The sequence below is a fragment of the Tamandua tetradactyla genome, chromosome 17, assembly GCF_023851605.1.
Source record: "Tamandua tetradactyla isolate mTamTet1 chromosome 17, mTamTet1.pri, whole genome shotgun sequence".
Taxonomy (NCBI): domain Eukaryota; kingdom Metazoa; phylum Chordata; class Mammalia; order Pilosa; family Myrmecophagidae; genus Tamandua; species Tamandua tetradactyla.
The window spans coordinates 69,709,323-69,733,841 of record NC_135343.1 but is presented as its reverse complement, the minus strand read 5'-3'; the positions used below and the strand labels follow the sequence as shown (position 1 = coordinate 69,733,841).

The 24,519-nt window shown below is 39.1% G+C and overlaps 1 protein-coding gene across 1 annotated transcript in view; it reads right to left on the bottom strand.

Annotated features, from left to right (window-relative positions):
- Positions 1-21,110, bottom strand: part of MRPS9 (mitochondrial ribosomal protein S9) — an 83,266-nt gene extending 62,156 nt beyond the window's left edge. The window contains exons 1-2 of the mRNA XM_077134918.1: positions 20,915-21,110; positions 12,057-12,236 (exon numbers count right to left, since the gene is read on the bottom strand). Coding sequence (XP_076991033.1) covers positions 12,057-12,236; positions 20,915-21,049 — 315 coding nt within the window. The 5' untranslated portion in view covers positions 21,050-21,110. The remainder of the gene's footprint in view (positions 1-12,056; positions 12,237-20,914) is intronic.
- Between the last annotated feature and the right edge of the window lie 3,409 nt (positions 21,111-24,519).

Below are 24,519 nucleotides of genomic sequence, written 5' to 3'. Positions count from 1 at the left end.
AAGTCTCCAACTATTATGGTATATGAGTCTATTTCCCTTTTCAGTGTTTGCAGTATATTCCTCACGTATTTTGGGGCATTCTGATTCGGTGCGTAAATATTAATGATTGTTATGTCTTCTTGTTTAATTGTTCCTTTTATTAGTATATAGTGTCCTTCTTTGTCTCTTTTAACTGTTTTACATTTGAAGTCTAATTTGTTGGATATTAGTATAGCCACTCCTGCTCTTTTCTGGTTGTTATTTGCATGAAATATCTTTTCCCAACCTTTCACTTTCAACCTATGTTTATCTTTGGGTCTAAGATGTGTTTCCTGTAGACAGCATATAGAAGGATCCTGTTTTTTAATCCATTCTGCCAATCTATGTCTTTTGATTGGGGAATTCAGTCCATTGACATTTAGTGTTATTACTGTTTGGATAATATTTTCCTCTACCATTTTGCCTTTTGTATTATATATATCATATCTGATTTTCCTTCTTTCTACACTCTTTTCCATATCTCTCTCTTCTGTCTTTTTGTATCTGACTCTAGTGCTCCCTTTAGTATTTCTTGCAGAGCTGGTCTCTTGGTCACAAATTCTCTCAGTGACTTTTTGTCTGAGAATGTTTTAATTTCTCCCTTATTTTTGAAGGATAATTTTGCTGGATATAGGAGTCTTGGTTGGCAGTTTTTCTCTTTTAGTATTTTAAATATGTCATCCCACTGTCTTCTAGCTTCCATGGTTTCTGCTGAGAAATCTACACAAAGTCTTATTGGGTTTCCCTTGTATGTAATGGATTGTTTTTCTCTTGCTGCTTTCAAGATCTTCTCTTTCTCTTTGACCTCTGACATTCTAACTAGTAAGTGTCTTGGAGAACGCCTATTTGGGTCTAATCTCTTTGGGGTGCGCTGCACTTCTTGGATCTGTAATTTTAGGTCTTTCCTAAGAGTTGGGAAATTTTCAGTGATAATTTCTTCCATTAGTTTTTCTCCTCCTTTTCCCTTCTCTTCTCCTTCTGGGACACCCACAACACGTATATTTGTGCGGTTCATATTGTCCTTGAGTTCCCTGATACCCTGTTCAAATTTTTCCATTCTTTTCCCTATAGTTTCTGTTTCTTTTTGGAATTCAGATGTTCCATCCTCCAAATCACTAATTCTATCTTCTGTCTCTTTAAATCTATCATTGTAGCTATCCATTATTTTTTCTATGTTTGCTACTTTATCCTTCACTTCCATAAGTTCTGCGATTTGTTTTTTCAGTTTTTCTATTTCTTCTTTATGTTCAGTCCATGTCCTCTTCATGTCCTCCCTCAATTTATCGATTTCATTTTTGAAGAGGTTTTCCATTTCTGTTCGTATATTCAGCATTAGTTGTCTCAGCTCTTGTGTCTCATTTGAGCTATTGGTTTGTTCCTTTGACTGAGCCATATTCTCAATCTTTTGAGCGTGGACAGTTATCTTCTGCTGCTGGCGTCTGGGCATTTATTCAGATTTCTCTTGGTGTTGGACCCAGCAAGGTTGTAATATTTTTCTGTGAAATCTCTGGGTTCTGTTTTTCTTATCCTGCCCAGTAGGTGGCGCTCGTGGCACACGTTTGTCTGCGGGTCCCACCAGTAAAAGGTGCTGTGGGACCTTAAACTTTGGAAAACTCTCGCCATCCTGGGGGTTCGCTAGCCGAAGCGGCTTGAGCCGGCCCGGGGTCCGAACGCAGGGAGGGTGTCCGAACGCAGGGAGGGTTGCTGGTCGCCGCAGCCAGGGAAAGAGCCCGTCTGAATTTCCTAGTCGGCCCTGGGCAACAAGCGTGGCGGGAGGGCGCCAGCGCCAGCGGCCCGCCCGAGAGAGTGCACGTTCCCCGGGAGTCACGGGGTCACCGTTCTCCGCGGCCTGGGGGTTTCCGATCCAATTCTCTCAGTTGGTCCGGGGGCTGCGCGTGGTGTGGGCGCCAGTCGCCTTGGTTTCAGGGGACCACCTCTCCAATTCTCCCAGCCGGCCCGGGAAGGGGGAAGGGAGTAACTCCGGCCGCTTGCCACCCCGCCCGGTAAGGCCCGCGCGCCTCGGCGATCTCACCCGAGCTGCTTCTCTCAGACAGCCAGCCGTTCCAGGATGGGGTACGCTGTCTTTTTTATCTCTGTTGTGGCTTTGGGCGCTTTCTGTATCGTTTCTACTCCCCTAGTAGGTGTCCTGGAGAAGAAACTAAGATCCGCGCATCTTACTAAGCCGCCATCTTCCAGGAAGTCACCTGTTTTTCATAAATCTTTTATGATAAAAGAATTTTCAGTGATTATTTCCTCCATTATTCTTTCGCCCTTTCCCTTTCTCTTACCCTTCTGGGATACCCATAACTTGTACATTCATGCATTTCATGTTGTCATTTAATCCCATGAGACCCTGCTCATACTTTTCCATTCTTTTCCCTATCTGTTCTTCTCTGTATAAGATTTCAAATGTCCTGCCTCCTAGTTCACTAATCCTTGCTTCTGCCTCCTCAAATTTGCATTGTGTTCTTAATCTCTTTTATTGTACCTTTCATTCCCATAAGTTTTGCCATTTGTTTTTTCAAGCTTTTGAGTTCTTTACATTTGCCCAATGTCTTCTTTATATCCTTCGTCTCTTTGCCATATAGTCCCTCAATTGCCAATTTATATTTTACTTGATTTAGCATGTTTGAGCAAACATTAATTTGTTGTTTCAACTTCTGTATCTCATTTGAAGTATTAATTTGTTCCTTCAATTGGGCCATATCTTTGTTTTTCCTGGTATGACTCGTAATTTCTTGTTGGCATCTCAACATCTAATTTCCTTGATTAGTTTATTCCGGATGTCATTTTCACTCTTTTACCTAGTGTTTTCTTGTTGGTTGGCTTTGTCCTCTATCTTTTTTTGGCATTCAGTTCAACATATTCTAGACTTCTAATACAGATTCAGTTTTTCAGTTGTTTTTCTGGTCTTGCCTTGCCTAAATGGAACTTTCTCTTGTTTTTTTAGGATATTTTCCCCAGATATCATTGACCCCCAGTCATGTTTTCCCAGACAAGACAGGCCCAGGTTTCAAGTGGAGGGTGTAATCAGTATCAAGTTTCCTTAGGGATGAGTTCCAGCAGGTTGTCAGAAATTCCTATGAAGCCTCTAGACTCTGTGCTTTCCCTATTCTGCTCAGCAAGTGGTGCTTGTCAGTCTGCAGCTCCCTACTGGCATAAAGTGGTACAGTGTGTTTAATTCTAAGCAGACCTTGTAGCTGCCAGGGGCATGGTAGAGACAGAGGCTGATGTAGAAGACAGGCTTAGGGCTTAGCCCCTAGGATCTGACTTCTCTGGCTGAAGGCCACAACTTCAGCTGGGTCCCACCCCCACTTTCTCCTGGGAAGGATAAGCCTTTGAGAGAATTAACTCCTTCACTTGACCTGTTTGTCTCTCAGATCTAACTTAATTCCACCCTTGCCTGCATCAGGGCTGACAACTGAAAATATCTGAGGCTTTTTCTAATGAGCTACTGAGAACAGCCTAAAAAAAATCCTTTTTCAGAGTTAGTCTGCAGATACTAAGGTTCACGTGTCAAGAGCTGAAGTTGGTATCTGGCTCTATGTGCCTTGGTATAGCCCTTCCCAAGTATCACGAGCTCGGCCGAATCCAAAATTCTCAGGATATTTGTTTTTTCATCAGCCCCGCCTCCTATCTGCCTGGAGAAACCACCTTTCCTGCTTGCTTGTATGCAGCAGTCCAAATTTGTTGATTAAAACCACAAATGGAGTTTGGTTGGGCAGCCCCACCCATCCTGCTCCCAGCAGAGACTTGTTCTTTTACCCATGGGGAAGTGTTTCTAACCAAGTCTGCCATGCCAGTGAGGGATGGGTACCAGCCTCTGGATTTTGGGGACTTTCTCACAATTCCGTGCTATGATTTTGGCCCTTCCACCCACTCCAGTCTCGTCAGGGATGTCCTCCAAACAGGTGTTCCAGACAGTTCCTGGCTATTTACTAGGTGCTCTAGAGGACAAACTAAATTCCACACCTTCCTATGCTGCCATCTTGCCTCACCTTCTGTTATAGGTTTCTTTTTGGGGTCATGAAAATATTCTAAGTTTGGCTGTGATGATGGTTGCACAACTGTGAATAGAAAAAAAAACAGTAAATGGCACATTTTAAATAGGCACACTGCTGTATACAAATTAGATCTCAATGAAGGTGTAACCAAAAAAAGAGGGAAAAAACACAAACAGCAAATGAAGGTACCTCAGGAGGGAAGACTTATAAGAACAGACACCATATTCTTCTTTGGAAAAGGATAAACTGTACTACTGCTACTTGTGCCAAGAAGCTCCCATTTCCCCATCTCTTCTAAAGGGTACACATTATAGAATGGGGAGAAGGGTTCTTAACTGGTTTTCATCATCTTCTTCATTTCTTCTAGAAAAATTATAATTTTGGAATATGCAGACATTATTACTGTAAATCTAGCTAAAAATTATTGAATACATTCTGGATACTGTCAGACATATATTATCTATAAAGTGAGGCAGACATGAAGTAAGAATACTAGGTTCAAAGCTTTAAGTCTTAGAACTTTACCCTTTTCCATATGTATATATTTAAACATAGTTTCTGTACCTCAGTCCTTCTGTACCTCCATTTTTAAAAACGGAGCAGAACCATTTACACTAGTCATGATAAAATTAAATGGTATTGAGAAAATACAATTTTCTTAATATCCCCAAATACTTTCCAAATTATCAGAAGATTCAAAAAGAGGATTATTATATAATAATAATCAATATTATTATTTTGAATAATATCCTTATTATTCAAAAAGGATAATAAGAAATCCTATAGTTAAATAAAAAATGTTGGCCTGGGGCCTTGAAGAAATACTTCAGTACCATTTACAAGTAGAAAAGCCATTCAAAAAGATGGGATTAAACTAAAATTTAGCAAGTCATAATTACTCTTTCTCCGCCGGCCCGCCGCGCGGCGCCCACGCCCCGCAGCAGCCGATCCGCCCGCCCTCCTTCTCCCCTCTCTTTCTCCGCCGGCCCGCCGCACGGTGCCCACGCCCCGCAGCAGCCGACCCGCCCACCCTCCTCCACTCTCTTTCTCCGCCGGCCCGCCGCACGGCGCCCACGCCCCGCAGCAGCCGACCCGCCCGCCCACCTTCTCCCCTCTTCCCCCTCCTGCTGCGGTGGCTCTCCAACCACCACGGTGCCCTCTTCCCCCGCCTTCACCGGCTCCTCCACCACCAGCCTCGACAGCCTTCCCGCCCTCACCTTTCCTCCTCCAGAACAGCTACTGGGGGAGTGGAGACAATACAGAGCAGCTCCCGGAGCCACGACGGAGATCAAAGGGACAGCGTACCATATCCTGGAACGGCTGACTGTCTGGGAGAACCAGCTCCGGTGAGAACACCGAGGGACGCGGGCTTTCCTAGGCGGGACAGTAAGCGGCCGGAGTCCCTCCCTTCCTCCTTCCCAGGCCAGCTGGCAGAATTGGGCAGGCGGTCCCCTCAGGCCGTGGCGGCTGGCATCCCCACCACGCGAGGCCCCCCGGACCAACTGAAAGAGTTGGGTCAGAAATCCCCAGACTGCGGAGAACGGTGACCAGGGGGTCCCTTCCAAACACGTGACTCCCCGGTCCGCCTGGGAACAGTGCACTCTCCCGGGCTGCGACGCCCTTCCGCCACGCTTGGCACCCCGGGCCAACTAGGAAATTTGGTCGGGCGCTCTCACGTGCTGCGGCGGCCGGCGACCCTTCCCACGTTCGGACCCCTGGGCCGGCTGGCACTCCTCCAAGACGCTTAGGCTGCCAAACCTCCCCTACGGCTAGAGTTTTCCAGAGTTAAAGGACCCACAGCAACTTTTACTGGTGGATCCCGTACACAAACGTGTGCCACGAGCGCCACCTACTGGGCAGGATAAGAAAAACAGAACCCAGAGATTTCACAGAAAAATCTTACAACCTGTGGGGTCCAACACTCATGGAAATCTGCCTAAATGCCCAGATGCCAGCAGAAGATAACGGATAACGCTCAGAAAATTGAAAATATGGCCCAGTCAAAGGAACAAACCAATAGTTCAAATGAGATACAGGAGCTGAGACAACTAATGCTGAATATACGAACAGAAATGGAAAACCTCTTCAAAAACAAAACTGATAAATTGAGGGAGGACATGAAGAAGACATGGGCTGAACATAAAGAAGAAATAGAAAAAGTGAAAAAACAAATCACAGAACTTATGGAAGTGAAGGATAAAGTAGAAAAGACGGAAAAAACAATGGATACCTACAATGATAGATTTAAAGAGAAAGAAGATAGAATTAGTGATTTGGAGGATACAACATCTGAATTCCAAAAAGAAACAGAAACTATCCGGAAAAGAATGGAAAAATTTGAACAGGGTATCAGGGAACTCAAGGACAATATGAACCGCACAAATATACGTGTTGTGGGTGTCCCAGAAGGAGAAGAGAAGGGAAAAGGAGGAGAAAAACTAATGGAAGAAATTATCACTGAAAATTTCCCAACTCTTATGAAAGACCTAAAATTACAGATCCAAGAAGTGCAGCACACCCCAAAGAGATTAGACCCAAATAGGCGTTCCCCAAGACACTTATTAGTTAGAATGTCAGAGGTCAAAGAGAAAGAGAGGATCTTGAAAGCAGCGAGAGAGAAGCAATCCATCATATACAAGGGAAACCCAATAAGACTATGTGTAGATTTCTCAGCAGAAACCATGGAAGCTAGAAGACAGTGGGATGATATATTTAAGTTACTAAAAGAGAAAAACTGCCAACCAAGACTCCTATATCCAGCAAAATTGTCCTTCAAAAATGAAGGAGAAATTAAAACATTCTCAGACAAAAAGCCACTGAGAGAATTTGTGACCAAGAGACCAGCTCTGCAAGAAATACTAAAGGGAGCACTAGAGTCAGATACAAAAAGACAGAAGAGAGAGATATGGAGAAGAGTGTAGAAAGAAGGAAAGTCAGATATGATATATATAATACAAAAGACAAAATGGTAGAGGAAAATATTATCCAAACAGTAATAACTCTAAACGTTAATGGACTGAATTCCCCAATCAAAAGACATAGACTGGCAGAATGGATTAAAAAACAGGATCCTTCTATATGCTGTCTACAGGAAACACATCTTAGACCCAAAGATAAATATAGGTTGAAAGTGAGAGGTTGGGGAAAGATATTTCATGCAAATAACAACCAGAAAACAGCAGGAGTGGCTATACTAATATCCAACAAATTAGACTTCAAATGTAAAACAGTTAAAAGAGACAAAGAAGGACACTATATACTAATAAAAGGAACAATTAAACAAGAAGACATAACAATCATAAATATTTACACACTGAACCAGAATGCCCCAAAATACGTGAGGAATACACTGCAAACGCTGAAAAGGGAAATAGACACATATACCATAATAGTTGGAGACTTCAATTCACCACTCTCATCAATGGACAGAACATCTAGACAGAGGATCAATAAAGAAATAGAGAATCTGAATATTACTATAAATGAGCTAGACTTAACAGACATTTATAGGACATTACATCCCACAACAGCAGGATACACCTTTTTTTCAAGTGCTCATGGATCATTCTCAAAGATAGACCATATGCTGGGTCACAAAGCAAGTCTTAACAAATTTAAAAAGATTGAAATCATACACAACACTTTCTTGGAACATAAAGGAATGAAGTTGGAAATCAATAATAGGCGGAGTGCCAGAAAATTCACAAATACATGGAGGCTCAACAACATACTCTTAAACAACAAGTGGGTCAAAGAAGAAATTGCAAGAGAAATTAGTAAATACCTAGAGGCAAATGAAAATGAAAACACAACATATCAAAACTTATGGGACGCAGCAAAGGCAGTGCTAAGAGGGAAATTTATTGCCCTAAATGCCTTTATCAGAAAAGAAGAAAAGGCAAAAATGCAGGAATTAACTGTCCACTTGGAAGAACTGGAGAAAGAACAGCAAACTAATCCCAAAGCAAGCAAAAGGAAAGAAATAACAAGGATTAGAGCAGAAATAAATGAAATTGAAAACATGAAAACAATAGAGAAAATCAATAAGACCAGAAGTTGGTTCTATGAGAAAATCAATAAGACTGATGGGCCCTTAGCAAGACTGACAAAAAGAAGAAGAGAGAGGATGCAAATAAATAAGATCAGAAATGGAAGAGGAGACATAACTACTGACCTCACAGAAATAAAGGAGGTAATAACAGGATACTATGAACAACTTTACGCTAATAAATACAACAATTTAGATGAAATGGACGGGTTCCTGGAAAGACATGAACAACCAACTTTGACTCAAGAAGACATAGATGATCTCAACAAACCAATCACAAGTAAAGAGATTGAATTAGTCATTCAAAAGCTCCCTAAAAAGAAAATTCCAGGACCAGATGGCTTCACATGTGAATTCTATCAAACATTCCAGAAGGAATTAGTACCAACTCTCCTCAAACTCTTCAAAATAATCGAAGTGGAGGGAAAACTACCTAATTCATTCTATGAAGCCAACATCACCCTCATACCAAAACCAGGGAAAGATATTACAAAAAAAGAAAACTACAGACCAATCTCTCTAATGAATATAGATGCAAAAATCCTCAATAAAATTCTAGCAAATCATATCCAACAACACATTAAAAGAATTATACACCATGACCAAGTAGGATTCATCCCAGGTATGCAAGGATGGTTCAACATAAGAAAATCAATTAATGTAATACACCACGTCAACAAATCAAAGCAGAAAAATCACATGATCATCTCAATTGATGCAGAGAAGGCATTTGACAAGATTCAACACCCTTTCCTGTTGAAAACACTTCAAAAGATAGGAATACAAGGGAACTTCCTTAAAATGATAGAGGGAATATATGAAAAACCCACAGCTAATATCATCCTCAATGGGGAAAAATTGAAAACTTTCCCCCTAAGATCAGGAACAAGACAAGGATGTCCACTATCACCACTATTATTCAACATTCTGTTGGAAGTTCTAGCCAGAGCAATTAGGCAAGAAAAAGAAATACAAGGCATCAAAATTGGAAAGGAAGAAGTAAAACTATCACTGTTTGCAGACGATATGATACTATACGTCGAAAACCAGGAAAAATCCACAACAAAACTACTAGAGCTAATAAATGAGTACAGCAAAGTAGCAGGCTACAAGATCAACATTCAAAAATCTGTAGCTTTTCTATACACTAGTAATGAACAAGCTGAGGGGGAAATCAAGAAACGAATCCCATTTACAATTGCAACTAAAAGAATAAAATACCTAGGAATAAATTTAACCAAAGAGACAAAAAACCTATATAAAGAAAACTACAAAAAACTGCTAAAAGAAATCACAGAAGACCTAAATAGATGGAAGGGCATACGGTGTTCATGGATTGGAAGACTAAATATAGTTAAGATGTCAATCCTACCTAAACTGATCTACAGATTCAATGCAATACCAATCAAAATCCCAACAACTTGTTTTTCAGAATTAGAAAAACCAATAAGCAAATTTATCTGGAAGGGCAGGGTGCCCCGAATTGCTAAAAACATCTTGAGGAAAAAAAACGAAGCTGGAGGTCTCGCGATGCCGGACTTAAAGGCATATTATGAAGCCACAGTGGTCAAAACAGCATGGTATTGGCATAAAGATAGATATATCGACCAACGGAATCGAATAGAGTGCTCAGATATAGACCCTCTCATCTATGGACATTTGATCTTTGATAAGGCAGTCAAGCCAACTCACCTGGGACAGAGCAGTCTCTTCAATAAATGGTGCCTAGAGAACTGGATATCCATATGTAAAAGAATGAAAGAATACCCGCATCTCACACCTTATACAAAAGTTAACTCAAAATGGATCAAAGATCTAAACGTTAGGTCTAAGACCATAAAACAGTTAGAGGAAAATGTAGGGAGATATCTTATGAATCTTACAACTGGAGGTGGTTTTATGGACCTTAAACCTAAAGCAAGAGCACTGAAGAAAGAAATAAATAAATGGGAGCCCTCAAAATTAAACACTTTTGTGCATCAAAGAACTTCATCAAGAAAGTAGAAAGACAGCCTACACAATGGGAGATAATATTTGGAAATGACATATCAGATAAAGGTCTAGTATCCAGAATATATAAAGAGATGTTCAACTCAACAACAAAAAGACAGCCAACCCAATTACAAAATGGGAAAAAGACTTGAACAGACACCTACCAGAAGAGGAAATACGGATGGCCAAGAGGCACATGAAGAAATGCTCAATGTCCCTGGCCATTAGAAAAATGCAAATCAAAACCACAATGAGATATCATCTCACACCCACCAGAATGGCCATTATCAACAAAACAGAAAATGACAAGTGCTGGAGAGGATGCGGAGAAAGAGGCACACTTATCCACTGTTGGTGGGAATGTCAAATGGTGCAACCACTGTGGAAGGCAGTTTGGCGGTTCCTCAAAAAGCTGAATATAGAATTGCCATACGACCCAGCAATACCATTGCTGGGAATCTACTCAAAGGAATTAAGGGCAAAAACTCAAACGGACATTTGCACACCAATGTTTATAGCAGCGTTATTTACAATTGCAAAGAGATGGAAACAGCCAAAATGTCCATCAACAGAAGAATGGTTAAATAAACTGTGGTATATACGTACGATGGAATATTATGCAGCTTTAAGAGAAGATAAACTTATGAGGCATGTAATAACATGGATGGACCTAGAGAATATTATGCTGAGTGAGTCCAGCCAAAAACTAAAGGACAAATACTGTATGGTCCCACTGATGTGAACGGACATTCGAGAATAAACTTGAAATATGTCATTGGTAACAGAGTCCAGCAGGAGTTAGAAACAGGGTAAGATAATGGGTAATTGGAGCGGAAGGGATACAGACTGTGCAACAGGACTAGATACAAAAACTCAAAAATGGACAGCACAATAATACCTAATTGTAAAGTAATCATGTTAAAACACTGAATGAAGCTGCATCTGAGCTATAGGGTTTTTTTGTTGATGTTTTTTACTATCATTACTACTTTTATTTCTTTTCTCTATATTAACATTTTATATCTTTTTCTGTTGTGTTGCTAGTTCCTCTAAACCGATGCAAATGTACTAAGAAACGATGATCATGCATCTATGTGATGATGTTAAGAATTACTGAGTGCATATGTAGAACGGTATGATTTCTAAATGTTGTGTTAATTTCTTTTTTTATTTTTATTTTTTTTCTTTTTTTCTTTCTTTCCGTTAATAAAAAAATAAAAAAGAAAAAAGAAATAAAAGAGGCAGCATCACACAGAAGGATGAAATTAGAAAAAAATTTTTAAAAATCTATATAATTAAAATCTTACAAAAATGTTAAATCTATATGAAGGTGTTACTCTTCAGCTAAATACATAACATCATAGGATATGTTAATTTTTTTTTAAATGAGAACAAGCTTCAAAGTTTATTGGTAAATTTAATCTCCTCACTAGTTGTCCCGAGAAATCTAACAAAAGTTATTACTGAGTACTACTACTTTTCTCAGGAATAAAATAATTCAAGCGTGTAAGAGAAATAGAGTTCTAACCTTAGTCTCAAATACTCAAAATATGTCCGTACTATGAAAATTCAAATATATACTTCAGTTGATAAAAACACTAGGCCAAGGTTTACTGAAGGGTTTTCCTATAAACTTGACTGTATTTCCATTGCTCTCTATCTTAACATTTTGTAAGAAAGCTGAGTCTAAGATTACACAACTGGATAAATGTTTACAAATAGATTATAAGCATTCATATGACCTTGAATCAAGCAGAGTAACCATTTCTAGTTAAAATCTAAAATTCACTAAATTTTATAATCCTTCAAATAACAGAGTAGCATCTCTTTTCAAAACCAGCATTCCAATTTGCAATGTATAATGACTTTTTTCTATTCTGACAGTTTGATTAAAATTTACAAAGAGCTAAGAAGCTCATGCTGAAGAAAAAAAAGTACTATCAATATCTAAAACTCTATAGTAATTACATTTCCAAGAGAGTAACTGTACTTACATCAATATCCTCTTGGGTAAAAGTTTCTGGATCTTCTCCCATCATGTTGGCTAAATGTCTCTTTCCTATGTTGAACTCTTCAATCTGTTTTTTAATAAAATCCACTGTGTAAGTTTCACGTCTGAAGGCTGCAGCAATTTTCTTTGTTGTCACAACTGCGGTGTGTCTTAGCCTTAATATCTAACACAAAATATAAACAGAAAGAAAAGATTTTAAATTAAACAGCTAGCTTATAGGCCATCATCTCTAAATAAAACAGGATATTCAAGCAATTGTCCGTTTTTATCATGGTACTCAGTCGACAGGAGTCTGGAAACCAGGTAAAAGATCTGTTTAACAAAGTTAGAAATTGTCCCCTGCTGAAAACTTGCTTAAAAGCCTGTGCTTACAAAATATTTTAAACTATTAGCATTTCAACACATTAAAAACAAAGTAAGTGATAGGATACACCCTCATCCAATTAAAAATCCATGTTTGATACTGACTGGTGAAAATAAAGTGAGCTGTGGTATTTGATATACATGGAAATAAGAGTAAAATGCCACTATCTTAAAAAAGAGGGAAATGCACATGCACACACCAACAAGCAGAAGGAATGACAGAACAAACAGGCCAATGCATGGGAACAGTACCCTTAAACTGTGGGTTCTCACCTTGCTTTTTTTTAGGGCCATAATCGTACCCTTAAAAAAAATGACTAATAATTTCTCACTACAATTACAACAGAAAATAGAAAGAAAAAAGATACAGGATTAATATTCAATATTCAGTTAATGGTAATAAACTGTGTTCTTAAACTCTTCAACACCAGTTCTTCCTACTCTTTGATGGATAAGAAAGGGCAATTTTAAATTTCAGGAAACTTTACAGTTGAAAGACTAAAGTATAGCCTCTCTTTTCCACAGGAGAGCACAGAGGAATTTCTCTCTTTAAAAAATATTATCTATAAGAAACAATTATATATATTTTACAATGTCTTGTAAAGATACGGTGTTACTATCATCAATGAATAAAGACATGTTGAAAACTTACTCATGCACAGTTAGGCTGCCCTTTTATAGGAAAGAGCCTGACATATTTTAGTGCTTCACCATCCCCACTGCCATGCTCCACCTGCACCAACTCCCTACCCCATTAGTGTTAACATCTTATGTTTTTTTTTTCATGATTCCAAATCTTTCGTGAGCAATGGAGAATATTACTCCCCATATTTAAAGGAAGAGAAGATGCTTTTCTGCCTCAAAAAACTATGGTCAAGGCATGAATTTGGAGGCTAAAAGTAGCAATCACATATTAGAGGCAATTCTCCCAAATGTTACATTTCCAAGAGTATGATTACACTACTGGTTTTGTAAATGACATGACAAAATTTTTTCGTCCACAGGTTAAACAATCCATTTATAATAAAGGTAAAATCACAATTGAAACAAAATCCAGTGATATTATTTTAGGTTACTACCACCACACTTTCCACCAATCACCAACTGCAACCATCAAGAAGAGGCTACATGAGTCTCCTAGTGAGAATTCAATCACTAAAACAATGACCTCTATAGAAAGAGCAAATTTAGGGAGGAAAACAAGGAGCTCAATTTTGGACATGATGAATTTGAGATATCTGATGGACATCCTAGGAAAGGTAGATGTCCAGGGGGCAGACAGCTATGTGAACAGGGATGTCTGAACTAGAGACACAAGTTTAATAATAATCAGCACAAGACACCCTTAGAGTAGGCGGAATGGCAGGGATTAGAGTTAGAATAAGAAACGTCTCTTCTACTGTGTAAAAATACAAAAAAAGTTTGTAAGTGAGGGAGAGAAGGCAGAAAAGTAAATTTAGTTATGCCTTACAGCCACTAACTAGGAGATGAGATAGTCTGCTGAAAGGAGTGGGAGGTTTGAAGAACTGAATACTTTATATTCAAAGAACAAAGATATGGTGATTGTAAAATGATAACAAATAGAGAAACTAAGGGGAAATATTGGAAAAATTTCTAAGTATTCACCCACACTGGATGCGAGGCTGGAGGTAACAGAAACCTATATCCACATAATACCCATCAGTATATTTGTCAATCGTCCTTTCATTTCCTATAGATTTCTTTTATATGTTCAGTGGAACAGCCAATGCATGATCTATATAACTTTCAGGAAAGTTATATCTTATCACAGATTGTATCCTTCAGCAAGCTAAAATGTTCCACTCCCATTTAATTCTTTTACCTGGAATTTAACTGTCAGAGCATAAAATCATAACATTCTATCTCTTTTATGCATTTCTGTGGTATATCACTGCCCATCCTTTTCATTTAAATTTTGAGTTATCTTTAGGTTTGGGCTCAATCTAAGTTTTCTTTCAATAGATGAGTATATTCCATTTAAAGGTTGTTTTAACAGACATTTCATCTTATTTTATCTTTACATTCTTATTTTCTTTCATTTGCTATTTGGCCTGTAAAATTTTTGTTTGTTTCTTTTTGATCTATCAATTTGTATACTCATAGCCTGCTCTTATTTTACTAGTGATTATCTATACATATCACTGAGTAAAATGTTTAAATGTGTTTTTCCTATGAAATCAGAAATTTTAAAAAATTGTCCACTGAAATCTCCCCTACATATTCTGCTCTCTCCTTCAGATACACAGTGTTCTGCTTTTCTGTTTTCCCTATATCAGCTTCTCTTCATCTTATTTCTTTCTCCCTTTTTTCTGCATTCTGTATGATATTTAAACCTTAATTCCTTGCTTTTTCCCTCTTTTCTGTAGGGAAATTCTGCTTGTGGTAGTTAGATTCAGTTGTCAATCTGGTCAGGTGAAGGCACCTAGTTCTGCTGCTGTGGACATGAGCCAATGGTATGTGAACCTCATCTGTTGCTCATTTATCTGTAGTCAGTTAAGAGGCATGCCTGCTGCAATGAATGATGTTTCATTTAATTGGCTGGTGCTTAAATGAGAAAGCTCAACGTAGTACAGAGCAAGCAGCTCAGCATATCTCATCTCAGCACTTGCAGCTCAATCCAGGCCTTTGGAGATGCAGAAAGAAATCGCCCTGGGGAAAGCTGTTGGAACCCAGAGGCCTGGAGAGAAGGCCAGCAGAGATCACCCTGTGCCTTCCCACGTAAGAAAGAACCTCAGTTGAAAGTTAGCTGCCTTTCCTCTGGAGAACTAACAAAATAAATCCCCTTTTATTAAAAGCCAATCTGTCTCTGGTGTGTCGCATTCTGGCAGCTAGCAAACTAGAACACTGCTTATACAGCCACTCTGAATTAATTCTTATTTATATCACTGGTCTATCTTCAAAATTCTTTCCACAATTATTTTATTTTAATTATATCTTCTTGTCTTCCCCCATTTTATATAGTTCTTTCCCACCTAATTATATCTCTTTTTAAAATGTCCTTGACAGTATGAAGTAGTTGTAGTAAAATAATTCTTCCATTTCCTTGAGTAAATATTTATTTGTATTTTTTCATCTATCGTTTGCACATTGTTCCTTGTCTTTTGTTCCTACATTTCAACACAATCACAAGCAAACAAGTTGATTACTGTTTCAAAGATTCATTTCTTCACTTGATTGAAAATTATTCTGTGCCTGTTTTCTTTGAAGTTTGTGACATGAGGTAGTAGCTTTCCTAGTTTTAACATAAATGTTATTTTAAAAAGTTTGTAAAATTTTTTACTGTTTCATTTAGAATGAACTTTTTTAAAAAGGAAAAGAAAAAGAATGTCCCTAATTTGCTATTTTTTCCGAAAATAAAATCTCTTTAGCACTTTAGGATCTTTTCAAAGACCTCTGTGCGTAATGCTTGACATCTGGACATTTTGGAAATTGTACCAAGCCATTGCAGCATCAGTACGAGGTCGCTGACTATATTTTTTAAATGTTCCAAATTAGTTCATCAATAAAGATTTACACACAAAAAAAATCATTATTCATTTGTACAATCTAATAAGTAGGGTAAGGTTGAGTGTGAAATGACCAAATCTTCAGCTAAAACCATTAATAATTCCTGAGAGAATTTGCTGTCACCGTTAAGTTCAGTTCTCAACAAAATTTTCTACAAGTTCTATTTTCAAATGAAAAGCTATGTAAGAGAGAATTTTCCTCAGACTTTGCTTTTATGGAATAGCATAGATGCAACTTGACAGGTCTGTTTCTTTTTACAAAGATAATCAGTGGATTAGACAACTATAATTTCAATCAAACAGTCTGCCAAAACAGACATGTCATGACAGAGCAGTTGGTGTCCCAAATTTGGTCACATATGAATGTTACATACAACTTTAAAAGTATGACAGCAATATCAAGGAGGTGTCCTTTTAGTTTAATTGGATAAAAACGGAACAAAGAAGAATCTGCTGCTAATTTGAATGGAAAAGGCAAAAATAATTTTTTTCAAGATTAGAAGGAGAAGGTACAGACTGATTAAAGAAAATATACACAGAAAGAAAAATGTAAGGACTCCAAGAGAGTGGTTACAGTTACATTTTTTAAATAGGTTTATATTCAGATCAATTAGAGGCCTCCATCCAAGTAGAAGAAGCTGACTTTGGTTTACTTAAGCAAAAGAGAAATTTCTAAGTAGGCTATTAGGGGTCCACAAAACTGCATTTGAAAGCAGAAAGAGGCAACCCTGACAGCTAAAACACAGAAACTCCAACTATGATCCACAGCAGGATCAATCTGGCCAGAATGTGGCCATAAGATAAAATAGCATTACAATCGTTCTTGCCCCTAAACTCAAGATGAGACTCCAAAGAGCCACTACCAAAGGGCTCTTTTTAACTGCTAATAATCTGAACTTAAAAAAAAAATTCCAAAATTATCTGGAGGGAAAATATAACTAATTGACAGAGTTGTGAAAAGCATCTGACAAAAATGCAAGTTAATTTTAAAAATCTGTCTTTCAAAGTCGTTTTTAGCCATCTATTGATAAAGTTTTAAGACCCTGCTGCAGAACTAATGGGTACTATGATAAATATAGGATATCATATCTTCCAGGAGTTCATAAAAGAAAAAAAAGAACAGATACTTAAGACACAGACAAGAATGTGTTTACAATGAAACTAACGAAAAACTCAAGGGCTAAGCCACCAAATGTCACAGATGAGTCTTCTGTGGCAGTACAGTCCAATTAAACAAGGGCATATTTGCTCTGTTGTTGAAAGCTGAGAGCTTAAGCACTACGAAAGTGCTTAGTAGAAATTATTTTATAGAAAATGAAAATTAAGATATCAGTAAGATATTTTACAGTATTTTTTCCCAAATAGAAACTGTTTTACTCTTTTTCTTGATTATAAAAATAAAAAACATTAGGGAAACTAAATTAGCCACCCCTACATTAAGTTATGTTTATTGAGGATTCAAGAATTCATGGGTAATCACTGTCAACTGTCTGCTTACAATAATAATAGTCCCATTTTCATTTTAGACAAACAAAAAAAGAAGATTAAGTGTCTTAGCACAGCAAAACAGACCATAAAATAGTCAAATTCTCCAACCTATCTATCACCATTCTCTCACCAAAGCTCTATGCTACAACCAATCATTTCTTGTTCCCAGAACCCTTTATTACTCTGTCTATGCCTGTACCTTCATCCACCTATTACATCTCCCTAGAACAGAATATCTCTCTTTTTTCATATAATTCATAATTGTCTCTAAAGATTCCACTTTATTGCTATCTCCTGGAAGCTGCCCCAAACCACCACTCTACCCTCTATAATGTGAATTAAGCACTGCACTTCACTTTCAGTCCTGGATAAAATATCCAGACAGAAGATCAACGAGGAAACAGAGGACCTGAACAATATTATAAACAAACTAGACAGATCTAACAGACATATCTAGAATATGTCACCCAACAGCAGCCTATACATTTTTTCCAAGTACACCTGGATCATTCTCCAAGACAGACCGTATATTAGGGCACAAAAGAAGTCTCAATAAATTTAAAATATTGAAATCACACAAAGTAACTTCTCTGACCACAATGGAATGAAACTAGAAATCAATAACAAAGGAAAACTAGAAAATGTATAAATATGTGGAAATTAAACAGGACACCCTTAATCACCGGGTTAAAGATAAAATTACAAGGGAAATTAGAAAATACTCAGAGAAGAATGGGACAACAAACCAAAGTTTGTGGGATGCAGTGATGGTAGTGCTCAAGAAAGAAATTTATAGCTGTGAGGGTCTATATTAAAAAGAAAGACCTCAAATTTGCAACCTGACTTCACATCTTGAGGAACCAGAAAAAAGAACAAAGCAAACCAAGTTACCAAAAGGAAAGAAATAATTAAGATTACAGCAGAGATAAATGAAATAGAGAACACAAAAACAATTCAGAGAATAAACAAAAATAAAAAGTTGGTTCTTTGAAAAACACCAATAAAATTGACAAATCTCTAGTTAGACTGACAAACAAAAGAGAAAAGATACAAATAGCCAAAAATGAGAAATGAAAACGGTGAAATCACCACTGCCCTTACAGAAATAAAAATGATTATAAGATAATTCCATGACCAATTGTATGCCAATAAATTAGGTAATCTAGATGAAATGGAAAAATTCCTAGAAATACACAAATTACCTGAACTGACTAAAAAAGAAATAGAAAACCTCAACAAAATTATATCAAGTACAGAGATTGATTCAATCAAAAAACCTTCCACCCAAGAAAAATTCAGGACCAGAGGGTTTCACTGGTGAATTCTAACAAACAGTTAAAGAAGAATAAAACTAATCCTTGCCCAAGTCTCCCAAAGAATGCAAGAGGAGGGAACATTTTCTCATTCATTTTATGAGGCTGGCATTCCTGATATCAAAATCTGGTAAAGACATTAGAAAAAAAATTACAGATCAATTTCCCTTATGAATATATACGCAAAATTATTTTCAAAATACTAGCAAACCAAATCCAACAGCATATTAAAAAGATTATGTACCATAACCAAGTGGAATTTATCCCAGGAAGGCAAAGGCGGTTCAACACCCTTAAAAATCCATGTAATACAACACATAAATACAACAAAAGAAAAAAAAACATGCTTATCTCAATAAACACTGAAAGGACATTTGATAAAATCCAGCACCCTTTCCTGATGCTACAAGCTACAGCCTTCTGGGGAAGTTATATGGCAATATCCATTCAAATTTAGGATCTATACATCTTTCTGCAGCAATAATCTCACAACTGGAAATCTCCCACAGAAAAATAGCATCAGTACCTAAGAATTATAAAAGGATGCTTACTGCATTTTATTAGTGATAAGAAACTGGATAAAACAGCAAATGCCCTTGAATTGTTAATTTTGATACATTCATTCAGCAGAACATTATGCAGCACTAAAAAATGTTCATATACATACTAGATGACTTGAAGGGATTTCTACTACACACTGTAAGAAAACCAAAAAGTAGTATAGGAATCAATTTGGTACCACTTTTTTTAAAGTATGCATATGCACATATCTTTGTATATAAGAAAACAGACAATGGTATGGAAAGATACATACGCATACATACATGGGGGTGTGGGAAGGGGGGTTGAGGTGGAAGAGAAAGCTAACCCCAAAACCTCATACACATCCACACATATTACATGTCAACAATAAAAACATCCTGTATAGTACAGTTCCTTTTATAGGTCTAAGTATGTGTATATGGTGGACAAATACGCAAAAATGATGCATACAAAAATAAACAGACTTCTAGGACATCTTCCGACTAAAATAATACCAAAAATAAATGATGGATAAATAACTGGGTGGATTAGCTGAATTGTGTTAAATTGTAAAAGAGAAAAGATGGTTATTATTTTCAATATAATGTTTACAGCATAGTTACTTGACTTCTCCGCATTATTTAATATGGTTTATCATTCTCCCTCCTTAAAATATTACTTGTTTTCCATAAAACTACATTGCTTGCTTTTTTTCCCTATTTCTCTAGCAGCTACTTCTCACTTCTGCGGCTCTTTTTCCTCGACCTTTTTGTCCTTCAGGGCCCTGTCCCTCTGCCTACACCTTGCTGTCTTCCTGAGCTGCAGACCTATCTATGGGCCTATGGAAATTGCCACTTGGCTATCCCACTGGCGCCTAAAAACACAATTATATCCCAAAATGAACTCATTTTCTTCCGTTTCCAATCTTGTTCCTTTTTCTGAATTCCCACATCAGTGAATGTCACCATCATCCAACCAAATGGGGTTAGAATCTTAGTTTCCCTCTGTCCTCCGGATTAAGTGAAATGTAACGTTCTGGCCTCCATTTCTCCAGAAACAAAGTTCTGGGAAAATCAAGAAAATAAACACTGGACAAATGCAATGCACTTTAAAAGTCACTCTCTCTCTCTTTCGCCACTGTGACTTGTTCTATCAATTCTTCCAGCCTATTCAAAGCCCCCAGTGCTCACCCACCTGCCCAAGGGCGGCACCCCCGCAGACGCCCAGCAGCACCTCCTTCTCCCTCTTTAAGCCTGCGGGTGGGGTGGGGGGGCAGGAGGTTAGGACTGGAGCCAAAAGCACACCTGGGCCCCGAATCCCCTGGGCCGGGCGGCCAAGTCAAAGCAAGGGTCGCTCGAGATCCGCCTACAGGTAACTTCGCCCCTCGATACCCTCCGCGAAAACCAGAAACGACCTCGGAGAAGCCGCCGCCTGCCAATCCCCACTCACCCTGAACCTAGACCTCTACCAAGTACCTGGGACTCTCAGGTCCCAGCCCAAGGACTCGCCAGACCCGGGGTAAGGTGGTCGGCACGCCGGGCCGCAGTCTCTCGTCTGCTCTACCACTGTCCCCGCTCCACATCCTCCCGCTTCAAGGACCACCGCTCCCAGTTATCCCGCATCTTAACCTGGAATCCGGGAGCTCTCTGCAGCTCAGCAGCCACCGCTTTCCAAATGCCTTGTCTCCGGGCAAGACTAACCCTGCCCGGGAGAAAGAGCCGGTAGGAAAAGACCGAACCGCAGGACACACAGGGCGCCGCCATGTTGGCTGTGAGAGGCTAGGAGGAGGGGAGGACAAGAGCGGAGTCTACAGACTGCGCAGGCGCACGACTCCCCCAGGTTCCTGAGGCTGCCGGGAGAATAAGCGCCAGAGAAGTTTTGAAGTAGAGGGCGGGTCTAACAGGCCTGAAGGCTCCTTGCTGATTGGCTGCGGGGCGCGCTCGCTCTCGGCTGGGATCAGGCTGGAGCTGAATCACGGCGCCTTCCGGAGAAGGTGGAGTGATGGTCATTTCGGTGGCCCCTTTCCTCTTCTACTCCTCTTCCCTCTTCGGCCACTGTCCGTCGCTGCCCCCAGAACAGGCGCCCCTTGAGCCCTGGCGGGTGGCCGGCCCGCGGCCCTGTCCAGCCTCACTGTCCAGCACTCCAGCGGACGCTCCCTGCGGCCAGGTCCGCGCTCCTGCTCGAGCGGCCTCCAGGCCTTGGTTCCTGTCTGTCCGCCTTGCTGGCATTGGTTTACCCGCCACTCTACGTTTCCTTCCGCGTCCAGTCAAGACTCTCCTTCAGCAATTGCCAAACCACTTCTGCTTCCATTTAAAAGGCACCCGACTGCACTTATTTTCGTCAAGACCCTCACTTTTACGTTCCTAACTATATGGTGCATAAGCTAAGCCATAAACTGATGAGGACAAACACTGTTTCACCCATCTTTGGCATGTCTCTCCTGGTAATGTCAGTACTAAGCCTTAACTGAACCCAGGTCCACCTGCTTTCTGAGACTTGAACGCTTCTGACGGTAACTTCCAGGATGCTTTCTATGAAATGCATATTAAATGATGAATAATGATGCATTAAACCACTCTTAAAAATGTATCCAAACATTTAAATTTGATGGGGTACTTAAATTAAGACACGCACACGGAAAACCTGAGGTCAAAAAAGGATGTCAAGCAGATAAATACCATCTACTCTTACCATCGTTTCATAAGACAGGGAACATTTTAACATCAAAAAGTGAAAGAACATTTTAACATCAAAAAGTGAAAAGGACAACCTCAGAATAAAGAATAGTCCTTTAGATGGAATGCATTTAGTTATATGAAAAGCTCACTCTGTTCTTTTTGTCATTTCCTTGTAGATTAGTGAAACATACATCAGGAACTGGCAGAAGAACTAGCATTTGGGAACCAAGTTTTTTGTTTTTGTTTTTAGCTCCTTTCCCACCTCTAGTGGCAGCACTCAGAATATTGCATTAATTTCTTGTGGAGCCTCTGGGTTTGGGAACAAATACACAGCTACAGCTTGCTGTTGGGTGCATAATTTAGAGATAGAAGAACCTGAAATTCTGATAAACATTTAAAATATGCAAAAAATATGCAATTTTACAAACAGTTAAAACTTAGATTCGTTTCATTTTTTGCTCATTTATTGAGACAAAAAATGACCAATTATGACCAGTTATGTCATGAGGATCAGGCATCTTCGGTACCAGGATCATAATGTCTCAAAAGTCCAGTCTGATGGAGTCACATCTAATTGAGGGTTTGGCATAAAATCAGCTTGAAAGTTAAAAATCAGAAGAGACAAAATGCGGGATTAACACTACCAAGTGTTGCTGAGATGTGGGGTGGCAGGAGCTGTTAGATGCTGTTTGTGGGAGCGTAAATTGGTAAAACCCTTGTGAAATCAACCATCTAGTTGATTACTAACAGACAATCTAGTAAAATTAAGATGAACAGCCCCCACAATCCATCAGTTTCATTTTTAGATATATACCCTGCCAAAATGCTTACACATTGCATCAGGAGACATCTACAAGAATGCTCATAGCAGCATTTTTTTGCAGCAACAGAAATATTGTCCACAGATAGGAAGATGGAAGGATAAGAGTACCATGCAGCCATAGCAATAAATGAATCATAACTACACATATGAAGAAGGATGAGTCTCATGAAGTTGAGTGAAAACTAGGGAGTTACACATGTATGTATACAGGATGATTCCAAAACAGGCAAAATGTAGGCAAGATATTGTAGAAAACGATAAAGAAAAGCAGGAGAATGATAACACGAAATTCCTGAGTGGAATGGTGGGGTGCCCTGAGCAGGGCACACAGGAGGTCAATGGCATGGCCATCGTCCTGTATCTTTAGATGAGTAAAGTGTACACAGGTGTTTACTTCTGTGTTTTTTTTGCAACTCCATATGTGTTATATATACAAGTAGCAGGAAGAGTTGATTTTCATCTCCCATCTCACCCTGACTCATATTGAAAGACCTGGCAGGCTTATGGCTTGGGTTCCTCAGATTATTTCTTTATTATTTCTTCTCCATTCATCATTTCCTTCTTCATCTCTCAGTCACCTCCTCTTTGTCCCCTACTCTCTCCCTCTTCCAGCCCAGTGTGTATAACTTGAATACTGAGTAATATAGCCCTCAGAAAATTGACACCACTGCCCCCACCTGGATAGGATTCCTAGAAAGCGTCCGCGAAACTGCAGAGCTCTGTGGATCAATATGAAAATCCCTAACCTAGAAAAAACACAAAGGCTTTTTGGGTTCCTCAGATAACCGAGATCTTCGAAGAACTGTTGCTCAAGTATGACCAAACACAATATGGTTCAGTGGAGATGCATGAAAAGTGCATCACCTTACCCCTACCACAAATCCATAGACTGTGACACTTGCTGATTCATGTAGCTTAGGAAACCATAAGTTTCTCATCCGTATAAGTTGGAGTTCATTTAGATCAGTGGTTCTCAAAAAGTATGATTCCCAGGAGCATCAGCATTTAAATCTTTCAAAATGTCCATTACGTTTTTTTTTTTTTTTTATTCTCTTCCCTTCAAGAAGTAGAGCTTCATTCCCCTGCCCTTACTGTGATCTGTACTTGACTTGCCTCTGAGGAATAGAGTGACATGGAAGTCATTGTGTGCAGCTTCTGATACTGGGTCACAGAAGGTGCTGAGGCTTCCTGTGTACATCCTGTCTCATGGAATACCCTCTCTGGGGGAACTCGGGTGCCATGTTACGAGACAGCCCTATGGGATGATCTGCCTGGGGAGGAACTGAAGCCTCTTGCTAACAACCATGTGCCCAGATCATTTTGGAAGTGGATCCTCTAGCAAGTCTTCATATGCCTGCAGCCCCTCCAGCATCCTGACTGCCACCTCATAAGAGATCCCAAGGCAGAACGACTGATCTCAGGTCCCTGACCCACAGAGATGGTGGGATAGTAAGTATATTTAGTAGCTTTAGTTGTAAGCCATTAAAATGTTGGGTAATTTGTTACACAGCAATGGATAACTAACCTGGGAATTTGTTAGAAATGCAAATTACTGAGTCCCAATCCAGACCTACTGTATTGGGGGTGAGGGCTGGCAAAAAGCGCTTCTGATAATTCAGAATTCTTGATTTTTTTTTACCTTAATCCACATGGGCAGGTGCATACAAAAGATAACGTACAATTTGAAAAGTCTCTACTTATCTAAACCACACCAAGCTAAATAAATAGCATA